General features: G+C 32.7%; 1 protein-coding gene across 2 annotated transcripts in view; it reads left to right on the top strand.

Moving 5' to 3' along the window:
• KDM4C (lysine demethylase 4C) overlaps positions 1–15,936 on the top strand; it is a 246,651-nt gene that overhangs the window by 24,933 nt on the left and 205,782 nt on the right. Inside the window, exons 5-6 of one of the 2 annotated variants that reach the window (XM_066339406.1) lie at positions 4,115–4,308; positions 12,229–12,278. In XM_066339406.1, the coding sequence (XP_066195503.1) occupies positions 4,115–4,308; positions 12,229–12,278 (244 nt within the window). Of the gene's footprint in view, positions 1–4,114; positions 4,584–12,228; positions 12,279–15,936 lie in introns of those variants that run through there. The other variant, XM_066339405.1, reaches the window with a different exon arrangement.

The raw sequence follows: 15,936 nt of genomic DNA, 5'->3' as shown, positions 1-15,936 counted from the left end.
CAAGTTAAGTATGGCTTTTGATGATAAAGGTAATTTCCAACCTAAATTATTCTATTCCTTCTATTCTGTAATGTCCTTTTTTCTGTGATCTATTCATAGTTGAGGTCAATGTGAGCAGTCATTTAGGTTCTAGTGTGATTTCCAAAGAATCTACTTTCCCACCTTTCAAAAGGGTGCTTAAAAAGCAATGACTGTATCCTCAGAAATGATGAGAAGTTAAAACAATCTAATGAGGGAGATTTTTTGTATTTCTCAATATGTGTGTTTATGGTGTAGAGATTTTGTTGTTAGCATTTTTCTTCCTCTGTTTTAATGACTTTCAAGGCACAGTAAAAGCCTGGCAGTAGCTTTATTATATTTGTTGATGTGAGTGAATGGTTATGTGGAGAGAGGAATGGACTATGAAGCACAGATTTTTCTCTAATGTTGTGTTCCTTTCCATTCTGCTCTCTTAATTAGGTTTTTTAGTCTTTTTTATTTTTAGTTGTTACAGTCAGTCATAAGGGCTCTTCAGTCTTAGGTGTGCAACTGCTGTCTTGTTTGCCAGATTAATACTGGAATGAAGCTGTGAGATAATCAAAGGGAAAATTAAACACTGAAAAGGACTGTGAGTAATAATGTATGCATACAGAAATCATGTTCCTGATTCAAACATGACAGTGTTGACTGGTTTAAGTAAAGTGAAAAGACTAGCATCATGTCACTTTTGTAAGTACTTAAAAACTAAATAAAAAAAATTTTGCACTGGAAGCCTTTTTTATTGTTATTTGCAAAGAGGTTGGAGCTTTCAACTGTGAACTTAACTTTTTACCAATGTGCTGAGATAAACGTCATCCTTTGTGCCTTTGGGAACACAATGGGTCAGTTCCTTCCAAAGTGTGCAGGTGTTCAGATGAGAAATGCTTGTCAGGGGTCTCCATATTGTATTAAAAACAGATGCAAAGACTGTTAAGAATAATAAAAACTCTTAGTAGTAATTTACAGTAAATTTGAATCACTTTTAAATGAATGAAGATTGGAATAGTGGTCTTCTATATAATCTACTATGTACCTTAGAATATTTCTTTAAGGGAATACAAGGTAAGTGTAGTGTGCATAGCAGTGACCATAACTGGTAAGGTGTTTTAAGAACTGCTGAAAAAAATCCAAACCTGCTGAACAGAAAACTGCTGAAAAGTAAAGTTTTTCAAGGTATTGGTTTGTGTGGTACAGTTGTCAGTGATGACAGGTATTTATTAAAGAATTTACCATTAGAAATACAGATAAATTAGAAATAGTATCTTGACATATTCCTTTGAAATTATGATATTTTGATAGTATTGTGATATTCTGAGGAGAATAAACATTTTGTATTTTCCTAATATTGAATATTTTAATGTCTAGATGTATTTGTATTTGTAAGAAACTACCAGATAGATGTTATAGTTAAGTAATGGATGTACTGCTGTTCGTACAACTGTTATTAAATATAGCATAACCTGCAAAAATATACTTAAAACTTGAGAAGTATGGCTATGTATTGACCTATTCAAATGCACTTCTACAGGTGAAGTAGAAGGGATCTTTTTAGTGTGCATTGCAATTGCTACATCTAAAACCAATTATACAACTACTATAAAAATAAGAATCTGTGTTTTACTTTAAAATCATACAAGCATTTTACTTAATGCTTTTAAATACTAAAATCGGTAAAGGTAAACTAACATCTTTAATAAGAATTTTTAATAATGGCTTGTAACAATCTGGCCATAAATACGAAACTTATTTATTGTTTTAAGTCTAAAGAATGTAGGAAGAGTTGAAATGAATCAGTGTGATTTTAGTATTTTGGCCAGTTTCAGAGAACATTTCCTTTTGAGCTAAGAGTACTTGTCCAAAATAGTCTTCAGGAAAAGGAAGTAGTTAATCTATCTTGAGTGTACCAGTTGTGGATTGTTTATTTGGTATGTTTGGTACTTTGAAGCAAGTTAGTTATTCTAGAATTGGTCTCCATGATAGAAATTGCTTTTATTTGATGACAAATCACTAGTAGTTTGCTTGGTGACTAGTTGTGATACAAATTAACAGTGTGCAAAGACCAGATTTGCTGTTAAAAAAAGAATTCCCTTAGCTATTACTTAATTCTTAGTAGAAGACTTAAGATTTCAGGATGTTAGGATTGCTAGAAGCTTACATGAATGAAAGGTTGCGATGGGACAAATAATTGGTGAAAAAAGCCCATGGAATACTGTTAAATAGAAAGATAACACATTTTCTGTCTGAAGAAACCTCCAAGTGCAAATTGCTGTAGTATTGCTTGGCCACTGTCAGAGTAACTGCCTGGATATTAACAGTTGGTTACAAGTATTTCTTGTTATTCTAATCTTGTATATGTATCTGTGGTTGAATCATTGCTCTTAGTTCCCTGTATTAATTTGTTTCTCCAAGTGATTTGCACAATTTGTGGGCAGAGATAAATTCTGTGTGATTTAAAAAAATAAAATCTGTAAATTAATTTGAGGATTTATTATCTAAAAATTATTACCTCAAATTTTTTATTTTATAGTTGTATTAATTTACTGCTGCCATGTTTGATGTTTGAAAGGTGCAGATTTTGCCGGTTTCTACTCTTGAGTTCAGATGGGTGTTTTTTCTTTTGTTAGGATTTAAATTTTTTTCAACTTGTTAAATTTCATGTGCCTATGTGTTTCACAAATGTGTCAAACTCAAGGGTTCCATTTTAAAAGAAGAAACAATGCCGTCTGTAATGAAATCATTCTATAAACACCCTTTACCCAATTGTAAAATTCCATTGTAAAATTCCAAACGACTTAGTATTTCTTAGTAAGTGAAGTAGCCAAAGCAGTTGGTTAGAACTGTTTGTTCAATGAGAAGTCTGAACTTCATACAGATGTTACCTTCTTGTAACCAATTTTAGGTGCAATCTTGCAATCAATTTTAGGTGCTTCATAAATAACATGCTTGACATAAAAATCTCAAAAAAACAAATGAAAACTGATGGTATTAAGTTTTCATTACTTCTTGCTTCAACTTGTATTCTTACTACTCCAGCTGTCCAAGTATTAAATATCATATGCATCATAATATGCATCAGGGCTGCAGTCTGCCATCAGTTTGTGCCCCAGTTAAGATTACCAGAACTGTTGGTTCAGTGATGGGCTTTGGGCAGAGCAGCTCATGGTTAAGAGTGTGCTTAGAGCCTGTCTTCCGAATAAAACTTGTCTCCGTTGAGTTTTTAGTAGTTTTGATTATATTTCTTGGTTTTCTGACTGCTTAAGCACCAGCTAATGTCTTCCCTGGAGGTGCTAATAATTGCTGTTATAATGAAGCCTAATTTTTTCTCTTCAATTTTGTAGCTTTGATCTTGGTTATACTGTCTCTTACATGCTGTATTACCTGAAATTAGAACTGCAGTTCGCAGTTCAATCTGAAGTGCAACAAAAACTACATGTATTACTTTCTGAATGACTTTTAATATACAAATTTTATGTGCAATAATGTAAGGAAACAGCTTAAATCCCCTGAAATCAATTGATTTTTTCTGTGGTATATTTCTTATGCAGTACATCATTATGATTAGAAATATATCTGAAGTCAAGTAGTCATTTTAGTTTTTATACTTTCCAGAGAAATGGTAAATTCATGCCTGTGAAATAAATTTTTTAATGATTTTTTCACAGTATTTGGTATTACTTTTTTGTAAGTAGTAAAAGAGCATAGATAGGTACTGCGAAACTTAGTGGCTTCCAGCTGTAAACTCACTGAAGGTTTTGTCTGCTGCTATTATTTCTGTATTTTGTGTACCTTTTTGTATGTAGTATGGTGTGTGTGGTGTTTCAGTGCATGTTAGATTTGATATAAAATTGTAAACCAGATAAGAACTTTTGTTCTCTGCTCTGAACATCTTAGACTTATAACCTGATCTAATACTCATTAAGGTCAAGAGAATTTTCGTTCAAGTAACTTCAACTGTCTTCTAAAATGCTTACAAATATGTATGAACAGACTGTTTTTTGAAAGGCTACATCAAGTGTGTATCGTTTGACTGGAACTGTTATATAAAACTTCATTGCTTTAAAAGCTTAGTAATATTTTTATTATGTGTATTTTTCAGGGTGTTGAGGAATGGAATATTGCCCATCTTAATACAATATTGGATGTTGTAGGAGAAGAGTGTGGAATTTCTATTGAGGGTGTAAATACACCATATCTTTATTTTGGTATGTGGAAAACAACCTTTGCGTGGCACACTGAAGACATGGATCTCTACAGTATTAATTATCTCCATTTCGGGGAGCCGAAGTCATGGCAAGTTAATTTTTTTTTAAGATAATTTCTGTTTATTTCAGCTGACTAAACCAAACAGAAGGGTTATGATTGTTTCACAATGTTAAACTACAAAAAAGCTAAGATAGCAGTTCAGTCAAAGGTTTTTTTAAGCTCAGAATGCTATACAATCACACTTATACATTCTTTTATTTTAAAAGGAAAGACAGATAATTACATAAGACTTATTTGAGTTCAACAGAAAAATGTTTGAAAGATACAATATGAGAAGCTTAATGTGTTTGGAACCCCAAGACTGTTTGAGAAACTTCTGAAAGAACATCTTGAAATCAGTTTTTTTGGTTCTGCTGCCTTTTGGGACTAACGACCGTATTTTCTATTTAAAATGCATTTAATTGCTTTTTGAATCAGAGTTATATTCTGTACTGTAAACTCAGCTGGACCAATAGGAGGCAAGATTCTGAGCCAAAAATTGTTGCTGCATTTGAAACTTCTACTGTCCTTTCTCTGTAATCTTAGATTTTTGGTTGAACAACCTTAACAGACAAGTTGTGATACACTATATGTGCATATATCCAAGTATATAAGACAAATAAATTCGTTTTGTTCATAAAATCTTTGTTTTTCAGAATAGCTGTGAAGAGAGTGTAAAATCATTAGAAAGATATGTAAAAATAAGTTATGCATAGTTTGGTTCTCAGAGTTTCTAGTCATCCAAACTTGGACAGAAAATGTATAGCTTGTAATTCCATAAAACATCACTGTTTTTTTTTTAATACCCATAAAAAATTCAAATCCTATCATGCATTTATACTGTGAGTGTGGTAGATTGGTCAGGTCTTCGCTCTTAGGTTACTGCTTTATTTTTACCTGCTTTGCTTATGTAATGGATCTCTTGAGTTAAGGCAGAGCTGAATTCCTATTGTAGTAAAGCAGGTCCATGTTTGAAATTGATAAATTATATACAGAGGTATGTAAGATTTCTTCTTTGATAGAATTAATTATACAGAAAGTCTTGTTAACTGTAACATAAATATATTTAAAAAAATTTGGATGTACAGAGAGGTGATTCCAGAATGTTCAAAGATGATAGTACAATTGTAAGTAATATGAAGATTTTTGCTTCTTAGGAATTGAAAAAGTGCTATGTGAAGCAAAACTCACTGCATATTGTGACATTCCAAACAGTAGAGAACTTAAACTCTGAAGTCCTTAGATACAATGGGAGGAAGCTAGGAAAGCTTCTTAAAGTATTTTGAAGGAGGTATGAGTTGATAACAAGATAAATGCTTATTTAGTTTACTGGTACTTGTTTGTGCTTCTAAGGAACAAAATCATTAAACACTGACCTCTTCATATTTTGAAGAAATAATGGTGGATACGAATTCATTTTCTGTACCACATTGGCCCATATATTTAAGAAATGCAGCATTATAAAAAAGTTGAATGAAAGACAGCTGAAGATTTGTTGAATGTTACAGATATGCCTTTTACTGGAGCAATGCTGCAGCAATTTATGCAAAGTTCATTTATCAATAAAATGTGTCATATGATAATGTGATGTTAATGTAATATTTTCTTTGAGAAAGTGGGGCATGAGCTGAATCTTATGATACAGATGATAAAGATCTTATCTGCTCTTTAATTCAACTGATTTGACAATCCTTAGTGAAACCAAATAATTAGACATATATAGTAGTAATGCATGTTCTTGGATTTTACTGGTTGTACCTGTGGTTTTTTAAGACAGACACATTGGTCTTTTGGAGAGCTAACGTGCTGCGTATTTTCTCTGAATTTTGAAAGGACAGCTATTTCCATCTGAGAGCCACAGTTAGAACTTGTGGATAGGAGTTGAGTCTAACTGCTGTAGCAGTCTTTATAGAATTTGAAGCTTTCCGCAGTGTTTAGGCATAGGTTAACTTGCATTAATTCTTACACTTCACACTTCTACTTCAGGAGTTATGCAGAGAAGTCTATAGTTCTATAATACGTATACCTATTCCTTCACTGACTGTCTCATATGAAACATGGGGGAAAGTGTGTCTGATAACTTACAAAATCAGCATTAGAGCTGTTTAGATATTTATGTATTTATTTGTGTAACATGTAATATGTGTAACATAATACACATGTTAATTTTGTGTAATTTTCCTCACCTTACAAAAATATGCTAAAGAGGAAATATTTTGAAAGAGAAAAAGGAACCTAAACTTAAAAGCCCTGAAATAGAATAATATAAGAGCAGAAGAGATTGGGGTATGTGGTGGGGGAAGATTTGCTGGAAAGAGACTTAAAATTACTTGCTATTAGGCAAGAATTTTTACTGCAGTTTTCTCTTTGCATTCTGAAGGGAAAGGTACCTTGAAGATGGTACCTTAATTTACATTTCAGTTTCTTAGGGAAAGTCTTATGAGCAAGACAAACGATTGGTGTGATTGATAGTGTGGCTTATTAATTCAGTTATCACTTGATATTGATGTACTTTGTAATGGTATTTATAAACTGCTGACTAATATTAAAAATTTCTTCACTCTGGCATTTGTTGTTAAATATTTTATTCTATTGTAATTATTGTTTCAGGAGTATGTGTCTTAGAATAATTTATTTTTGGTTTGTGTAATAATTTGAGGAATTCTGTCATGTTAAACTTAAAAGTGCTCTTGAAAATTAATGCTTAGCACAGACCATTTTTGTTACTAGTAGAAATACTATACTATTAATGTATGTATTATATCCTTAGGTAAAATATGGATAATTCTTGAATGCACATTTTCAGTTTATAAATTTAAAAAATTCTGAATAAGACATTCATATTTTTAAAAATAATTCTGGGTTGGTTAAGTATCTGAAAGCAAGGCTTATGCTTGTTCTGATTACCTGAGTCATAAAAACCAGTAGTGTTGAATCTTTTTAAGTCTTGAGATGAAATAAATCATCTTGAAGAAGAATAATAATGAATATAAGGAAGTATTTCTTAGCAGGGAGAAAGTAATTGTATTCATGGCACTGTGGATATTTCAAATATCATAATAATAGGACAATTTTTTTCTAGTTTGTTTTAAAGAAGAAAAGATGTGTGAAGAATATGTTATTCTACTTTAGGAAGTAATATTTTAAAATATTGCGCTCATTTTTGTCACCTTTTATATCTGATGGTGAAGGCCTGAATTCTTTTCTGCACAAAGAATATTTTTACTTTCCCTTCAAAGGGGCACAGTGAAAACTTGCAGTATGATACATACATTAAGTACGTATCAATTTGTATGTGTTCTGTGACATTCCATCTGGTCTTTGGTTCCTAGCTTTTCTGAAGACTGAAAATGACAAGAGACAATACATTATGTTAAAAATTTCTCCTGTTCAGTAATATCTTTCATAAATCACAAAATGCCTTGCAGGGTTGGTCAGTCAGGAATAAATACTACAGAAAGAATAGATGGTTCCATCTTTGTGATCATATAAAGAAAAAGAGACCAGATTCTTAAAGAGAGAATGCTTAGCCAACATCAGATGGATTAGGAGAGTGAGAGCGGACCTGACAATTTATTTAGGTTGTAAGAGGAAATAAATATATTGTGATAATGAAAATAAAGTAGGAATTTAGGTTCAGGAATTCTCTTCATGATTCCAGTGGATATAGGATGGCAAGGATCTATATGATCTCTAGGTTGCCTAAAATTTATACTCTGAGCAACATTACTGTTACCTCTTGATTGGCGTGACTGGAATCTGTTTTTATGGATCTGCCAGTGTAGAAACTGTACGAACACTTTTTCATCTTAGTGAGGTGGAAAAATCAGGAAAGATACATGGTTAGGCAGCAGGGGTTGTGGAAGTCTTAGAAACATTTCATGTGAAGGCTCCCAGATTTTGAATCCCAATAGCAGGGGAAACAGTAATGGGGTTATGAATATGATAGGATAACAATAGATAGCATTCTGCTATTAGTTTTAGACAAAATTATAGACAAAAAGGTGAAGAAGGAAATGTATACTCAGACTGGTGCTAACACTGTAATGATTTAAGAACAAATATGACAGTAAGGTAAATGGATTTAGAGAGGCTCAGCTAGGTCCCTACAGGGCTTCTGAGGAAGGATTACTAGAATTTTCAGTGTGATCAGCAGGTGACAAAAACTAGTCACAATCTGACAAGGTGATGGAAAGTTCAGTGTAAGTGGAAGTGTCTTGGTACCTTTGCGAAAGTTGTGCATACCACTGATGGTAGGAACATGTTCTATATCTAGGAAGCAAAATAGACACAGAAAACTACAGAAGAAGTCAAACCTGTCTGGCAGAAATGGGAATAAAGTATAAAGCTTTCATGAGGCTTAGTCAGATGTCTTGCTGAAAACTGTCATATAAATAAGAAATATTATAAGTCACAGAGATGACTGTAATCAAATAGTATAGTGGTTTGTCAGCAGCTCAAATGGGTTATTGTGCTTGAAACATAGCAATCATTTGCTAATTTCAATGTTCTTCACAAAATGGAAGAACTTTGCTCAGGGATTAGAAGGAAAAGAGAAGTTTTAATTGTTTATTTGTTGTTTTCCTGTTGTGGAAGAGAATTTTGTTTCTTAAAATATATAGATTGAATAGGAACATTTTTAGGTGGCAACAGACTTTCAAATCTCAAATTTTTACAGACAAAACCTGTATTAACTTCCTAAATTAAGTCTATGAAATGTAAATCTGCTTATATTTTAAAAAGGTATGTATCAGGTTTATGTGTAATAAATATGAATTGCCAAAATAGATAATAGAGTAAATCAGTTGCCAATAAAAGGGTGACATGATTCTGAGCTCAGTGTCTGGAGTTAGGTAGCATTATTTTGATATAATGTGAATGTTGCAAGTTGTCTGTTGCCAATTATAAAACCATTGAATATAGTTCATTTTGAAAAAAGCTGATGATGTTTACTTATAACAACATTTTATGTGTTTGCAGCTTTTGAATTTTTAAAATAACATTCTGCAAGAAAATCATCAGCTGTTTTTTACCTTGTCTCTATATAACATGGGGTTTAGAGAAGTAGTTTGGTTAAGTATTAAGCATCACACTAAATTTGTTTGCAATTAATGCTGTTAACCATTACCTGTGCATACACCTGACTGTGGAAGAATAGAACTCAAATCGTTTCACATTCCATTTCGGGTCACTGACATGGGAATGATTAGGTGGATAGAAGAGGTTGCTTGTCTAGTGATCATCTTGGTTGGCTGAGCAATTTTTGCACAGTAAAGCAGCAATTTGTTGTTTTTGATGCGACTGAGGAACTGTATAGAAGCATTAATCTTGAAAACATATATATATAAATGAATAACAAGTTAATGATGTAAATTTAATATTTATTACTTATTTGTATTTGTCTTGTTGCCAGTACTCTTGATTTGCTGAACTAAGACTTATTTCAGAAGATGTTTTTGAACAATACTAGATAAATATAAGTACCGTATTTTTTCTGTCCTTGTAGTATGACTATGAATGGTGACTCTTCATACTTTACTAAGGATATCTTCATGAACTAATAAAATTAAGGTCTAGTTAGCATCAGTGTTCCCCTTTTTGTCTTTTCTTAACTTTTTGTCTGTTTATTTGCTTTTTATCCAAGAAACAGTCTTTTTGCCTCTTAGTGATTTACCATTACATTTGCTTTGGGGGTGGCTGGACTTGACCTTATTATGTGAGAAGTCAAATAATGTTAGTGGTGGTTTGGTAATGTGGCTAAAAGAAAGCTGGACACAAAATGAAGATATTTTTCTAAGAGCTTTTAACTTTTCAAATTCTCATATAAGGTAGCTGTTGAGATTAAGAGTGAATGCTTTCTCTTCTCTGACGAGGTCACTTGAATTTGGGAGCTTTTTGTTTAATGTTGAGTAGACCAAGGAATCAGCAAGATTCATGTAATTCACCATGAGAGGCAGATGCACATGTGCTAAGCATAGTTTTCTAATAAGTTGTGTTCGGAATCAAGTCTGAGCTATTCTTGAGAGTTACTTTGGGATTCTTAATGTGTCATAGAACAAAGGGTCGTCTGTCTCCATTCCTCTGTCCTCGTCTTAGCTGTGAAGAACAAGCAATTCCAACAGAGGGAAGTAAAGGATTGAGTAGCAGGTGTTACCACACAACCTAAGTGAAGACTTACGAAAAACACCAACTTGCATTTAATACATTGTATCGCTTTGTAATTTTAGGTTAACTAAATAAATAGCTGTAGTCCAGTTAAATCATGCATTGTCTTTCCAAAAGTCTTACTGAGAGCTCAATTGACTTTTGTATTTTTGTAGTATTGGCATGTTTATGTGTACAAATGGAAGCATATGGCTCCATATTATTACTAAATTGTATAACATACTTTTGAAGGAGAAACATTCTAGGAGGAGCACCAGTTCAATTAGAGTCAAAGCAAAGTACGATGTCTAGTGTTGAGGTTTTTTGTTAGACATTAACAGTATCTGTTCATGTTTTGCTTTATGGAGTTGAGTATTTAAAGACATACAGTACAATATATAGTGCTGTACATAACATTTTTCTCTGATGGAATGTGAAAGATGGCGAACATACGGATTAGATTGGTATGGATAATGGTGTGTGTGCAATAAGGAGTGGAAAACAGTCACAAACACTTTGAAAGTACAAATGGGAGAGAAACAAAGTGCAGTTTTGTGAGACAGCAAAATTCTGATTAAAACTGCAAGCATTGAACGTAGTAAGCTGAAAGTCTCTTTGTTTAATGCTGTTTGGAGTGAGTTGCGAGTATGCATGTGTTTTGCTTACAGCAAAACAGAGCACTGACTTCTGTAGTGGTCTTCCATCTATGCAGGTGTTTCAGTTGTAAGAGTAAAATTGTAAAATTTTAGTGTAATGCAAATAGCATGCAATAACAAACAACTTGAGGTAGGCAGATGTTTATTGCTTGTTTTTCTTAGTGAGTTTTCAAGGCTGATGAATGAAATGTGTAGTAAAAGGCTCTACGTTTACTTAGGTTAACAGTGTGGATTTGGACTATCTTGTACAGGTAGTTATACTTTTTCTTTTTTTCTGAACCATATTTTTTTAATAGAGAAGACTCAATCCAGTGTTACTGCAACACTAAACTGAAAAAAAGCCTATTATATCACATATTAAAGTCATTAAAGTCAATAATACATCCTAATTAAAACATACAGTAAGTCCATAAAGTGCAGTAAATATGTTAGTAACAAAGAGAAGCAGAAATTAAACAACATTTCAATACTTTCCTATTTTTTGGCTGCAGTGAACATGAAAAATAATATGTTATTTTATATTTTTACTGAATTGTTGTAGATAGCGTGTGGATTTTAGAAAAAATTATATTATTGTAAGAACAGTGAATTTCTAAGATATATGCAGTTCTGCAAATTAAAGAGTCTATTTCTTTAATAATTTAAAAATTTAATTGTAGTGATTTTACAAGGGCAAGTAACCCTTTCATTACACAACTTTTGCTGTAGGAAAAAATAGAGATGTTTAATGCTCATATTTTTCTGTTGAACCCTTATGTCATGTGAAGCATACTAAAATTCAAAGAAATTAAAGTTGGATACATTGGATTTATTTTACATTTTAAAAATTCGTTTGGAAAAATAAAGGATGTGTTTCTTTTTCAATTGTGGTGGTGTAATAATATCAAATATTGTCAATGTGACTTTAAATAGTGAATACAACATTTTGAAACTACATAATAAAATGTTTAAACTAGAAATAAACAAAGTTTTTTTTCTCAAACCCCTCCCCCCCAATGTCTATTTTTTTCCTTAGATGTTGGTATATTTTTTCTGTGTAATTTTTCAGTCCTTAATCTTTTTGCTGTCTGTTTTGTTAGAAATTTATCATACATGAATGAAGACTTTTAGTCATTATGTAGTAATTATTTCTTTAAACATTTCATCCTTTTCTTTATGTGAATTTTAGGTATGCTATTCCTCCAGAGCATGGGAAACGGCTTGAAAGACTAGCTCAAGGTAGTATTTCCAATATTTTCATATATATGGTGTTTGAAGGACAGCCCCTGAGGAAAGTGAAAAACATTGGTCTTGACTCATCTATTGTTTTATTTTTTAATGTTGTATGACTTTTATGTGTCTACAGTATTATTGCCCTGAGGAATTTTTAAGAATTAAAGTAGTTCTTTGTTTTGGTTTTTTTTTTTTTTTTTGGCTTCTCTTAGAACTTTATATTGTACTGGCATTTTTAGCTTGTTGAAACTTAGGAAAATGAGGCTTAGTATTTTCTTGTTCATTAGATTTTCATTGCTAGTATCTTTGTTCTCCTCTGTGCCCTTGCTTTTTCTTGGCTTAGCTGCTTTTCTTTAGGAACTTTTTGAAATTTCTTACCCAAATTTGATACAGAGATAGAAATATTGAAGACAGATGAGTCTCAAAAAGTTTCATGAAAGTTGATGTTTGAGTACAGAGTGGAGTCCTGCTTCATGCCTCTGTGAAAGAATAAGCAGACAAAGTGGAGAAAGACTAAGTCTTATTTGTTAGCAGTTTGCTGACTATTGAACAGGCATATAGATCCTCTTTTGCTAAAGCACATACTGGCTTTTGTCATTTAGAGGTGGCAGAAATGTTTGGGAGAAGGAGCAGAGGTATGGCTGTAAGTTTGAGGTCTAAGGGATAAAAATCACTAGTCCAGAAAAAATTGCTAGTAGAAAGACTCTCACTCAGTTATTTGTTTTCTTTTCAGTAATACTGTGCCACTACTTTTGTTTCTGAATTAAGAGTGCAAATTAGGAACATGGGAATAATCATGTGTCTTGGCCTGGCAGCCCATGTTTTATAGCTTGCTAATAAGTGTTAAAGGAATTATGGAATGGAGTGCTTAATGAAATAGAATTAGAGGAAAGGAATGCTGTTGAAAGTTCATAATTGGGTCTTGTGGATCAGGACAAAATTCTGAAAATCAGCGTGCATTTTGTTTTTATATCAAGTTTTTATCCTTAGTATGTGGGTGCATGACTCTTTTTCAGAACTATTACAAAACTATTGTAGTTAAAGATGTGAAACTTAAGACCATCTTAAAAGCATGTCTCAGGAAAACAGATTTCAACCTGAATAATTACATTTCCTGTTCCTAAATTTTGTCATAATATCCTTTGAAAAAGTTGTCATTCATTTTTGTTGCTTTCCAGTTTCTTTTCCCAATGCAAACTATAGAACTCTATACACTTTGGTTTTCAGTGGTAAACAAGTTGGAAACTTGTATGCTGGGCAATGGACACTGATTTAGGATGACTGAATAATTTAGTTTTACAAGACATGATAAAAGAGTAAAAGAAGTAGAGAATTGGAAAAATTTGAGGGAGGGACACTAGTGTTGTTGAAAAAAAAAAAGCCTTTTTCTTTTCATAATTGCTGGTAACTTTTTAGTGAGAAGGAGTATAAACAGAGGGAAGGGAGTATGGTAAAGGCCTGTGATGACTTGCATGGGCAAGGTGACCAAAAAAATTATTGGTGGAATCTTCCTGTATACACAGAGACTCCAAAAGAAGAGTCTTGTCAGCTTTAAAGTAAGTCTGAGGAGGTGGTTTATTTCACATTATATATTCCTTACTCTCCTTGGTGGATTCTAAAATTATAATGGATTTGGAGGGAGATTGCAGCACAGTGGTGCAGAACTATATTAGAGGAGCATAGGAGCTTGTCCCTGGCTTTCAAAGTCTTGGAGCAGCAACTATTTGCTACTGGATTAGTCAGAGGAAGACAACTTTTCATGCTGTATGTAAAAATGCTTGTCTCTGCGCAGTTCAGACATTTTATGGAAGTAAGATCTTCAGGTAGATAGGCTTTGCACATGATGTTTTTTGGCTGCTCTGGCATTTATTGTAGATTTCATATTGCTTGATAATTGCTGTGCAGTGTTCTAAAACCATTCAAGTTTAAGTGTGCTGTAGTGAGTATGCATTGAATTTTTCCTTATTTTCAGAGTGAGAGAAAAGGATAGGCAGTTGAAGCAACACTTGTTCATCCCTTTCTAAAAATAAAGTGGGATTGAGGCATAGCATTATTTGTTGTAGACCAAAAAAACACTTCTTTCCTTGAGATACCTTGAGTTCTGTAGATACTGGAGTAACCTGTACAAATTCAGGAAGTAGGTAACTTTTGGAAATACTTGTTTTGCTACATGAAAATTAAGTATTATATTAGAAAACTGCCCTGAAGATCCACAGCTCTCTTGTTGCTGATGGTAGCCTAATGCAGTGATAGAAATAGGACATTAAGCATTGGAGAAACGGAAATCTCCAAGGCCACTCTTTTTCAGAAACTGATAGGTTACACGAGAGGAACAGTGTCTTGATGTCCGAGTGCTAGTCAGAGTTCGACTAGCATCTGTGCAGAAGTAAATTATTCACTGCTGCTTTTGATTTTATGTTAATGTAAGTTACAAAGAACTGTGGAGTGAATGGAAAACTTCCTTGATGAATCATGCTTATGATCATCAGTACTATGTTTTGAATAGCAAATAGCAAATAAAGCATAGAATCAGATCCTGAACAGAGATGATTAAATTTCAAGTAGTATTTATTCCATTATATTTACTGAATGAAACTGGATATCTGTAGAAAACTGGGTGCCCATCCAGAGATTATTATTGTAGCAGCAATATAAGATAGATGAATCAGAAAGATTGAAGAGTGTTGTCTGTGAAACTTAGGTTTTTAGTATTTGAATTTAATGTAGCCTGGGATATTTTTCTGTAAGTAGATTGTTTCCATGATATTTTTGGTCCAGCTAATAGGAGGATGGAATGTGGAAGATAATGCTACAATGACGAATGATAAAAATAATTGACTTTTTTAAAAAAAGCCCCTGAAATTACCATTTTGTATTGTTTCCATGCAATGATGATCTATTTTGTAACTGGTGCCTTCTAAAACGCAGACTGTTTCACATAAGGTATCGTAGAAAAATGAAAGTATAAAGTAAGCTGCACAGCTGCAAGTGACTTAAAGAAAACATTAATAGAACACAGTATAAATGAGACCTTTGTATTTAATATAATGTATAGTGAAAATGCTTTTGCTTGAGTGCAACATTTGAAGGAAAAAGGAAGTAGTTTATTCAGGAAGGTTAGCTTTGATGACCAGATGCCTACTGAATTAATTGAATGCCCCTAAATAATTAAAATAATAAAATAATATATTAAATGTGACAGGTTGTCTAAGTCAAGGCAGCAGTTGATACCAAAAATTAATGGAAAGTTAGAATATTTTCCATTATCTTGTCTGCACATCACAATTACAACACATGCCTTTTGTGCATGAATGCTTTCATTTTTACTTTACATTGAAATCTGATTGACTGTGGTGCCTACAAATGCTTTGTCTGAAAGACATTAGACTTGCATCTAATAAAGACAACAGTTTGATTTTGCCCTTCAGCTGCTTTCTCATTTATGTAGATTTTTTTTTTCAATTTTATGTAGACATAAATGTAATAAAAATCTCAAGTGAGCTCTTAACTGCAATCTTTATATGTGTTATGTTAATCTGTAATACCACAGTATTCTTAAAGGATTTTTTTACAAAATGGGTTAGAAAATAAAGAGAATAGAGGCAGAGTGGCAAATGAGAAATGGCAGATTGAAGGATTTTGAAGATCTTTTAATAGATCATTT

The sequence above is a fragment of the Sylvia atricapilla genome, chromosome Z (assembly GCF_009819655.1).
Source record: "Sylvia atricapilla isolate bSylAtr1 chromosome Z, bSylAtr1.pri, whole genome shotgun sequence".
NCBI lineage: Eukaryota > Metazoa > Chordata > Aves > Passeriformes > Sylviidae > Sylvia > Sylvia atricapilla.
Note: the sequence above shows the minus strand (reverse complement) of the source record. Positions and strands in the feature narration are given on the sequence as shown.